At 40.6% G+C, this 11,234-nt stretch overlaps 1 protein-coding gene across 1 annotated transcript; it reads right to left on the bottom strand.

Moving 5' to 3' along the window:
• Nucleotides 1-3,317: 3,317 nt before the first annotated feature.
• On the bottom strand, nucleotides 3,318-4,100 carry LOC107458768 (uncharacterized). The gene has a single exon (XM_016076969.1). It carries the CDS (start codon nucleotides 4,098-4,100, stop codon nucleotides 3,318-3,320), a length of 783 nt encoding a protein of 260 aa, XP_015932455.1.
• Nucleotides 4,101-11,234: the final 7,134 nt, after the last annotated feature.

Below are 11,234 nucleotides of genomic sequence, written 5' to 3'. Positions count from 1 at the left end.
AAAAAGCAGTGAAAAAAAAGAAAAGCTTGCAAAAAAAAATGGCGAAAAAAAATAGAAAGAAAAAGAAAAAGCAAGCAGAAAAAGCCAATAGCCCTTAAAACTAAAAGGCAAGGGTAAAAAGGATCCAAGGCTTTGAGCATCAATGGATAGGAGGGCCCAAGGAAATAAAATCCAGGCCTAAGCGGCTAATTCAAGCTGTCCCTAACCATGTGCTTGTGGCATGCAGGTCCAAGTAAAAAGCTTGAGACTGAGTGGTTAAAGTCGTAATCCAAAGCAAAAGAGTGTGCTTAAGAGCTCTGGACACCTCTAACTGGGGACTCTAGCAAAGCTGAGTCACAATCTGAAAAGGTTCACCCAGTCATGTGTCTGTGGCATTTATGTATCCGGTGGTAATACTGGAAAATAAAATGCTTAGGGCCACGGCCAAGACTCATAAAAGTAGCTATGTTCAAGAATCAACATGCTTAACTAGGAAAGTCAATAACACTATCCAAAATTCTAAGTTCCTAGAGAAGCCAATCATTCTAAACTTCAAAGGAAAAAGTGAGATGCCAAAACTGTTCAGAAGCAAAAAGCTACAAGTCCCGCTCATCTAATTATAATTGATATTCATTGATATTCTGGAATTTATAGTATATTCTCTTCTTTTTATCCTAATTGATTTTCAGTTGCTTGGGGACAAGCAACAATTTAAGTTTGGTGTTGTGATGAGCGGATAATTTATACGCTTTTTGTCATTGTTTTTAGGTAGTTTTTAGTAAGTTTAAGCTACTTTCAAGGATGTTTTCATTAGTTTTTATGTTAAATTCACATTTCTGGACTTTACTATGAGTTTGTTTGTTTTTCTGTGATTTCAGGTAATTTCTGGCTGAAATTGAGGGATTTGAGCAAAACTCTGAAAAAGGCTGACAAAAGGACTGCTGATGCTGTTGGAATCTGACCTCCCTGCACTCGAAATGGATTTTCTGGAGCTACAGAACTTCAATTGGCGCGCTCTTAACGGCGTTGGAAATTAGACATCCAGAGCTTTCCAGCAATATATAATAGTCTATACTTTATTCGGAAATTGACGACGTAACTTGGCGTTGAACGCTAAGTACATGCTGCTGTCTGGAGTTAAACGCCAGAATCACGTCATGATCCGGAGTTGAACGCCCAAAACACGCTATAACTTGGAGTTCAACTCCAAGAAAAGCCTCAGCTCGTGGATAGATCAAGCTCAGCCCAAAAATACACCAAGTGGGCCCCGGAAGTGAATTTATGCATCAATTACTCACTCATGTAAACCCTAGTAGCTAGTCTAGTATATATAGGACATTTATCTATTGTATTAGACATCTTTGGTCTCAGTTTTGTATTATTCTTCATCTTAAGAGGCTATTGATCACGTTAGGGGGGCTGGCCATTCGGCCATGCCTGAACCTCTTTTACTTATGTATTTTCAACGGTGGAGTTTCTGCACACCATAGATTAAGGGTGTGGAGCTCTGCTGTACCTCAAGTTTCAATACAATTATTATTACTTTCTATTCAATTCTCTTTTATTCTTATTCCAAGATATACGTTGCACAACACTTTGATGAATGTGATGATCCGTGACACTCATCATCATTCTCACCTATGAACGCGCGTGACTGACAACCACTTCCGTTCTACTCTAGGACGGGCGCATATCTCTTGGATTCCCCAACAGAATCTTCGTGGTATAAGCTAGATAGATGGTGGCATTCGTGGGGATTCGGAAAGTCTAACCTTGTCTGTGGTATTCCGAGTAGGATCCTGGGAATCCGGAAAGTCTAACCTTGTCCGTGGTATTCCGAGTAGGATTCCGGTATTGAATGACTATGACGGGCTTCAAACTCACGATTGCTGGGCGTGATGACAAACGCAAAAGGATCAATGGATTCTATTCCAACATGATTGAGAACCAACAGCTGATTAGTCGTACTGTGACAGAGCATTTGGACCATTTTCACTGAGAGGATGGGATGTATCTATCAACAAGGGTGATGCCTCCAGACGATTAGCCGTGCAGTGACAGCGCATAGGAGCATTTTCCCGAGAGGATTAAAAGTAGCCATTGATGATGGTGATGCCCTACATACATCTTGCCATGAAAAGGAGTAAGAAGGATTGGATGAATGTAATAAAAAAGTAGAGATTCGAGAGGATTCTAGCATCTCCACACGCCTATCTGAAATTCCCACTATTGATCTACATAAGTATTTCTATCCTTTTTTTATTTTATTTATTTATCTTTTAATTATCTAATCCAATTACATTTGACCCTATGAATCCACTTAACTGAGATTTACAAGGTGACCATAGCTTGCTTCATACCAACAATCTCTGTGGGATCGACCCTTACTCACGTAAGGTATTACTTGGATGACCCAGTACACTTGTTGGTTAAGTTGAACGGAGTTGTGAGCTTCTCTAACAGTGCCTGGAACACTTTTATCACAATTTCGTCCACCAAAGACTTCTAATAACTTTTCCACCATGTCAGAGAAGATAGAGAGCATACACCTTTGAAAGGTGGCTGGGGCATTGCATAGCCCAAATGGCATCCTTCTGTAGGCAAAAACTCCAAATGGGCATGTGAATGAGGTCTTTTCTTGGTCCTTGGGATCCACCACTATCTGATTATACCCGGAATACCCATCCAGGAAGCAATAATAAGCATGGCCTGCCAATCTTTCCAATATCTGATCAATGAAGGGTAGAGAGAAGTGATCTTTCCTTGTAGCATCATTCAGTCTTCTATAATCTATGCACATCCTCCATCCAGTCACTGTCCTTGTGGGAATTAACTCATTCTTCTCATTGGAGATGATTGTCATTCCCCCTTCTTTGGTATAACTTGAACCGGACTCACCCATGAGCTGTCAGAGATTGGAAAGATTATCCCAGCATTCCATAGCTTCATCACTTCTTTTTGAACCACCTCCTTTATGGTTGGGTTAAGTCTCCTTTGAAGTTGAACCACGGGTTTTGAATCTTCCTCCAATAGAATTTTATGCATACAGATGGCAGGGCTAATGCCTTTGATATCTTCAATTGTCCAACCTAAGGCTGTCTTGTGAGCTTTTAACACTTGAATCAACTTTGTTTCTTCTTCCATGTTCAAAGATGAGTTTATGATCACTAGCAGGGCCTCTGCTTCTCCAAAAAACACGTATTTGAGGTAAGGGGGAGAGGCTTTAACTCTTATTTTGGCTTCTCCTTTTCCTTGTCTTCAATGGAGATCTCTACCACTTTCTCTTTTTGTTCCTCCTTGTTGTCATCTTCCAGTAGCTCCTCCTGCACTTCTTCTTCCTATTGCTCATGACAATTGGCTTCTAACATTTCTTCTACCAAACTTTCTATCATATCTACTCTCATGTAGTTCTCTTGCTCAGGGGGATGGTGCATTGATTTGAAAACATTGATGACCATTTGCTCATTGTGCACCCTGAATATCATTTCTCCCTTTTCTACATCTATAATAGCTCTTGCTGTAGCTAGAAATGGTCTTCCCAGGATAATTGAGTTATTTTCTTTCTCTTCTGTGTCCAGGATCACAAAGTTTGTAGGGAAGATAAACTCTCCAACCTTCACTAATAGATTTTCCACAACTCCATTAGGTGTCTTGATTGATCTATCGGCCATCACCAATGACATCCTGGTAAGTTTAATTTCTTCTATGGCAAGGTTTCTCATCATTGAGAGGGGCATCAAGTTGATAATAGTACCTAGATCACAGAGAGCTTTCTCTAATGTCATTTTGCCTATGGTGCATGATACTACAAAACTTCTTAGATCTTTAAGCTTTGGTGGAATACCCCTTTGAATTACTGCACTACATTCTTCAGTGAGCATGACTGTTTCCTTATCATGCCAGCTTCTCTTTTTGTTAATGAGCTCTTTTAAGAACTTTGCATATAGAGGCATCTGCTCTAATGCTTCAGCCAGTGGGATATTAATCTCCAACTTCTTGAAGACTTCAAGAAATTTGGGGAAGTGTTGATCTTTGATCTCCTTGTTGAACCTTTGAGGATATGGCAAAAGAGTTGTGAAAGCCTTCACCACCTGCTTCTGTCTTTGAGATGGTTCCTCCATTACTTGCTTTCCTTTTCTTGAATCTTGTGGCTGCTAATCTTTCTCTTTAAGCTTCTCTTGATCTTGCTTGCTTACTGTCTCCTCTTCTTTGTTGTTAGCCTCATCTTTCTCAATTGACCTCTTGTCATTCTCCATAGGCTTTTTGTTGTCTTCTTTGTCATTCACCAAGGTTCTTCCACTCCTTAATTGGATGGCCTTGCATTCTTCCTTGGGGTTTGGAATAGTGTCACTTGGGAGTGAGCTTGTTGTTCTCTCAATCACTGCTTGTTTGGACAATTGACCAATTTGCCTTTCTAAGTTACTCATTGAGGCTTCATGATTTTTGCTGGTCATCTTTTGATGTTTTATCATTTTTTCCATCAGTATCTCCAAGTTTGAGATCCTTTGAGCATCTTGTGGTATCTGTGGCTGATTGTGGGATGTTGAAGGTGGATCAAAGTTGTTTTGGTTAGTGGCTGGGTTATTGGGTGGATAGTAGTTGGGTTGGGATTGGTTATTTTGTGGTTTTTTATATGGGTTGTGGTTAGTGTTCTGCTGGTTGTTATGGTTTGTGTTTCGTGAGTTATTCTGGTTTGAATTTCTTTGCCATGGCTGCTGATTTTGATTCTGGTTATCTCCTCATCTTAGGTTAGGATGATTCTTCCAAGAGGGGTTGTAAGTGTCTCCATGGAATTCATTATGGCTGGATCCTTGATTGTGCATGTAATTCACTTGTTCCTGCTGTTGATATTCACAATTTACTTCATTTTGTCCCCATGATTGGCTTATATTCACTGCTGCAACTTGGAGGCTGTCAATCCTCTTAGCCATCTGTTCAAATTGTTGCTGGATTTGCTGCTGCATCACCTTGTTTTGAGCTAGAATAGTGTCCACACCTTCCAACTCCAATACACCTTTCCTTTGAACTGGTTGGCGTTGCCTCTGATGACCATAGAAGTATTGGTTGTTTGATACAATGTCAATGAGATTTTGAGCCTCCTCAGCTGTCTTCATGAGTTGTAGTGATCCTCCTGCTGAGTAATCCAGTGCCTCTTGAGCTCCCAATGTCAGTTCTTCATAGAAGTTTTGAAGCTTATCCCATTCATTGAACATATCTAGTGGACACTTCCTGAGTAAAGCTTTGTATCTCTCCCATGCCTCATACAATGATTCTCCCTCCATCTGAGTGAATGTTTGGACCTCTGTTTTGAGTCTGATGATCCTTTGGGGATGGTAGAACTTAGCTAAGAACTTGTTCACTTGATCTTCCCAATTGTTGATGCTTTCTTTTGGAAATGTCTCCAACCATTGAGTAGCTTTGTCTCTGAGGGAAAATGGAAATAACAACAGCTTGTAAATGTCAGGATGCACACCATTGGTTTTGACAGTGTCACAAATCCTTAGAAAAGTTGATAAGTGTTGGTTTGGATCTTCAAGTGGGCCTCCTCCATAGGAGCAGTTGTTTTGTACCAAAGTGATGAGATGTGGCTTCAATTCAAAGTTGTTTGCATTGACATTTGGGGTAAGGATGCTGCTCCCACAATGCCTAGGATTAGCAAATGTATATGAAGCCAAGACTCTCCTCTGTGGTTGACCATTGTTGTTGGCCACTCCCACTGGTGGATTTGTTGGGTTCTCCTCCATTTCTTGATATTCTTCCTCTGATTCTTCCTTTCCAACAACTATTTTTCCTCTTGTTTCTCTTCTTAACCTTCGGAGAGTTCTTTCGTCTTGTTCACAAAAGGTACGGATCTCTCTCCTTGCCTCTGTCATACAAAACAACAAAAAATACACAAAACCAGAAAACAAGAGCAATTCACTCTACTGCTAGAGTGAGGTTAAGGTTAGCAAAAATTCAAACAGTTAGTGTGCTTATTAAAAACAAAGAAAATGAACAAAAACAAAGAAAAAGTGCTTAATCTAGACTATCATCTTACTTAATCATTGTCAATCTAGATCAATCCCCGGCAACGGTGCCAAAAACTTGATGAGGGAAAATTAGATTTCCACACAAAACTCGCCGACAAGTGTACCGGGTCGCATCAAGTAGTAATTACTCAAAGAGTGAGGTTGATCCCACAGAGATTGATGGATTGAGCAATTTTAGTTAAGTGATGAATTTAGTTAAGCGAATGTTTGATTATTTGAGTGGAAATTGATTAACAGAAGCTAAATTGCAGAAAAATAAAAATGAGAGCGAGAAATTGACAGAATCTAAAGTGCAGAAGCTGTAAATTGAGCTGAAACTTAAAGTGCAAGTAATGTAAATGACTGAAACTTAGATTGCAAGAAATGTAAATGGCTAAGCTTAAAGTGTAAGAAAACTAAATGACTGAATCTAAATTGTTGAGAAGCTTAAATTGCTTGAAGATTAAAGGGATTTGGGGGCTGCGTTTCAGAATTGAATAAGAATTATAAAATACAGAGAAGTAAGAGATGAAGTAGATTTGCAGAAATTTTTATAGCGGAAATGAAAATTACAGAAGAAATGAAAATCAGAAGCGAAAACTTGCTTCAGATTGAGACTTAAAGAAATAATTGAGATCAGAACTTAAATTCTTAAACTCAGTAAGCAGAAAAGAAAAATGGAACTCCAAGATGAAGAACTTCAGAGAATTCTTCAATTAGAGTTCAAAATCCCAAAATCCGGGGAGCAAAATTGATGAAGAAGAAAATGAAAATAGAAAATAATCTTAGATCTGATCTCGATTCTCTAGAATTCATAAAGAGAAAAATCAAAAAGAGAAAACTAAAAATTGAGTTCCGCCTCTTCTACAAATTGAATTAACTCCTATTTATACACTTTCTATTTTTGGTCTTTAAAGCTTGGAGTGGGCCTTTTGATTTTTGGATTTGAAAAGAGATGGGTCCGGTTGGTTTTGGTTCAGTTGAGTTGGAGGCATGGGTCAGCTCCTATGAACGAAAAAGTTCACAAATTTAAACTTGGTGTTCACTTGATTGAACATTCCTTTGATGCTTGCCTCCCCTTTGTCGCGCGTTTTCTTTCCTTGGTGTGAGGCACGAAAAAGTTCACAAAAGTGAACTTCTTTAGTGAACTTGGCTCTTGTGTTGTGCCTTGGGTGAGTGCTCCCTTGCTTCCAGGCTTGTATAACCCATGAAAAAGTTTACTAAGTGAACTTGAAGTTCACTTTAATGAACTTTGGCCTTGTGTTGTGCCTTGGTTGAGTGCTCCTTTGCTCCCAAGCTTGTATAACCCACGAAAAAGTTCACTAAGTGAACTTGAAGTTCACTTTAGTGAACTTTGGCCTTTGTTGAGCCTTGGTTGAGCGTTCCTTTGCTCCTAGGCCTTGTGTAATCCGCGATAAAGTTCACTAAGTAAACTTGAAGTTCACTTTAGTGAACTTGGCTCCTTTGTTGAGCTTTGGCCCTTGGCCCATGCTTTTCTTGGAAGTTCACTTAGTGAACTCTAAGTTCATTTAGTGAACTTTACCCTTTGTTTCTCTTTTTCTTCCCTGCAAACAACCAAATAAACAATCAAAGCATCATCAAATTCACAAGGTCTTTGCATCATTCATAAAATCAATTAATTCCAATATAAACCCCTATGATTTTGTGTCAAATAAATGATGGTTGATTGATTCAACATAATCATGAAAATCCACTCCAAGTCACTTACTTATTGTGCAAGAAATTGCATAAAACCTAATGGAACAAGTGAAAAATTCTTGAAAATCTAGCATAAGATGATTATCATCAATGCTTGATTTCTTCAATGTTACTCCTTTGCCTTTGTTGCTCTTCCTTCATAGCCCTTTGGTCTTCCCTTATGGCTCTTTGATCTTCTCTTATTTCATTGAGGGTGGTAGCATGCACTTGATGCTCCATCCTCAATTGTTCCACGTTAGTGCTCAATTCTCCAAGAGAAGTTTGCCATTAATCCCAATAAATTTGAGGAGGAAAATACATCCCTTGAGGCATCTTAGGGATCTCATACTAAGGCGATTGCACAGGCTCTTATGCATGCTCTCTAGTCTGCTCCATCCTCTTCTTAGTGATGGGCTTATCCTCCCTAATGGAGATATCTCATTCTATGACAATTCCAACTGAATTGCATAGATGACAAATGAGGTGTGGGAATGCCAACCTTGCATTGGTGGAAGGCTTCTCATCTATCTTGTACAGTTCTTGAGGAATCACCTCATGTACTTCCACCTCACTTCCAATCATGATGCAATGGATCATGATGGCTCTGTCAATGGTCACTTTTGACCGGTTGCTAGTAGGGATGATGGATCTTTGGATGAATTTCAACCATCCTCTAGCTATCGGCTTAAGGTTAACCCTTCTTAACTGAATGGGCTTGCCTTGGAAATCCCTTTTACACTGTGCTCCTTCCACACAGATATCTGAGAGCACTTGATCCAATCTCTGATCAAAGTTGACTCTCCTAGTGTAAGGATGAGGATCTCCTTGTATTAGAGGCAAGTTGAACGCCAACCTCATACTTTCTAGGCTGAAATCTAAGATTCTTCCTCAGACCATGGTGATCCAATTTCTTGGATTTGGGTTCACACTAGTGTCATGTTTTTTAGTAACCTATGCATTAGCATAGAACTCTTGCACCATGAGAATCCCAACATCTTGAATGCGATTGGTTAGGACTTCCCAACCTCTTCTCTGGATCTCTCTTCAAATTTTCGGATACTCATTCTTCTTGAGCCTGAAAGGGACCTCAGGGATCACTTTCTTCTTAGCCACTACTTCATAGAAGTGGTCTTAGTGGGCTTTGGTGATGAATCTCTCCATCTCTCAAGATTCAGAGGGGGTGTCTTTCCTTTCTTCTTTCTAGAGGGTTCTCCAATCGGGTGCCATGAATGGTAATGGAAAGAAAAACCAAAACCAAACTTAAAACTTTGTTCGTTCTCGAGCAAAAATAAAGAGAATAGAAGAATAGAGTAGAAGAAGAAGAAAATAGAAGGATAGAGAGGGAGAGAGAGGGCTCGGCCTTGTGGGGTGTATAAGGGTATGAGAGGTGTGTGTATGAAGGGTTATGGAGAGGGGTATTTATAGGAGTGGGGATGGGTAGGGTTTGGCCATAGGGTGGGTTTTGGGTTGGAAATTCAATTTGTAAGTGGGTGGGGGTAGGTGGGAGTTATGATGGTCTTGGGGAAGTGGTATAGATGTGATTGGGCTAGGGTTTATAGGGAAGTATGTATAGGGAGGTGTGAAAGTAGGTGGGGTTAAGTTGGGTAGGTGAAGATGCTGTGGGACCCACAGGTCCTGAGAGGCTAGGAAATTTCAGATTCACTGCTTCTCTGCACTGGCGTTTGAATGCCCAGGGGCTACTCCCTAGCTGGCGTTCAACTTTAACATTATATCCAGAGTATTCTGTTTTCACTGCTGTTAATTCTGTCTCTGTTTTGACTGATGCACATGATCAAGACTCTAAAATAAAAACAAAACAAACAAAAAGAAATAAAAAAATAATTAATTAAGGTTGGGTTGCCTCCCAAGAAACGCTTCTTTAACGTCACTAGCTTGACCTTTAGCTCCTTATGGAGCTGAGTATGGGCTCAGATTTTTGCCCCTTACAGTAAATTTTCTTCCTGTCCTCTCATGAATAAGCTCCACATGCTCTAGAGATAGGACATAACTCACTGTGTGTGGTAAGACTGGCTTCTTAGTGAAGACAACTCTCATGCCATGTGAGAGGTCTTCAATTGGGACTTTCTTGTCCCTTCAGCCTTTAGGTACTTTATTTTTAGTTCCTTTGTACTTAGAGCTTGTTGATGGCTGCCCAATACCAAACTTAGAATTGATGTCTGGGGGCTCTGCACAGAAAGAGAGGATTGGCACACTAAGTATTGTACAGTTATCTCTCTTTTAGAGAGAGAATTGGTATGAGGCATCTTGAATAAAATGTGATCCTTCCCTAGTTGTAAGGTCAGTTCTCCCTTAGCCACATCAATGATAGAATTAGTAGTGGCTAGGAAAGATCTTCCAAGGATGACACAGTCATCCTCATCCTCTATGTCCAAGACAATGAAGTTTGTAGGGATGTAGTGGTTTTCAACCTTCACCAAGACATCCTCTACTAAGCCATATGGGTTCTTCATTATCTTTTCTGCCATCTCTAATGAAATGTGTGTATCTTGCACCTCAAGTGTTCCCAACTTCTCCATTACAAAGAGTGGCATGAGGTTTATGCTTGACCCTAGGTCACACAGAGCCTTTTCAAAGGTCATAGTGCCTATGGTGTAAGGAATCAGAAAGCGTCCAAGATTTGGGAGCTTCTGAGGGAGCTCTTACTGAACTAAAGCATGGAGTTCTTTGGTGAGCAGTGGATGTTCTTGCTCTAGAGGCTTTGTACCAAATAACTTGGCAGTCAACTTCATTAGAGCTCCTAGGTATCGAGCAACTTGTTGTTCCCTAGTGTCTTCATCCTCATTAGAGGATGAATAGTCATCAGAACTTAAGCACTGTGAAGTGCATTCAAAGGAACCTTAACTGTCTTTATGGTTTCCTCTGGTTCTGAGATAGAGGGTTATTGAGTGGGCTTTAAGCACTCAAAAGGTGTGCTTTGACTGGCGTTCAACACTAGTTTTGTTGGCTTATTGTGCGTTGAACGCCCTTGCTATCCACCTTGACTGGTGTTAAACGCCAGTCCCTCTAGCATTCTGGGTGTTGAACACCCAGCAGGGATGTCCTTGCTGGCGTTCAATGCCAGCTTCCCTAGGTGAGTGGGCATTGAATGCCTAGTGAGGGGTTCTTCATTGGCGTTCAGCACCAGAATGGCTGGGAGTTTGGGCATTGAACACCCAGTGAGGGGTTCTTCACTGGTGTTCAGTGCCAGAATGCCTACCTGGTTGGGCGTTGAATGCCCAACCAGTGCTCCCTGGCTGGTGTTCAACGCCAACTTTTCTGCCAGGATAGGCGTTAAATGCCCAATGTGGGGTTCCTCACTGGCGTTTAACGCCAGACTTGTTGCCATTGTGGGCGTTGAATGCCCAATGACGGCTTCTTTACTAGTGTTCAATGCCTCCCCATTCTCGTCTGGTTCGGCCTTTACCTCCATGGTTATGGCCTTGCACTTTTCTCTAAGATTTACCTCAGTGTTATTGGGAAGAGTGTTAGAAGGAGTCTTAGGGATCCTCTTGCTCTGTTGACCAACTTTTACTTCCAAGTTTCTAATGG

The sequence above is a fragment of the Arachis duranensis genome, chromosome 7, assembly GCF_000817695.3.
Source record: "Arachis duranensis cultivar V14167 chromosome 7, aradu.V14167.gnm2.J7QH, whole genome shotgun sequence".
NCBI lineage: Eukaryota > Viridiplantae > Streptophyta > Magnoliopsida > Fabales > Fabaceae > Arachis > Arachis duranensis.
The sequence above is the reverse complement of the archived record's forward strand: the minus strand, read 5'-3'. Positions and strand labels throughout refer to the sequence as shown.

Coding starts and splice junctions, on each gene's coding strand:
- LOC107458768 (XM_016076969.1), bottom strand. CDS start 4,100: ATGGAGGAACCATCTCAAAGACAGAAGCAGGTGGTGAAGGCTTTCACA.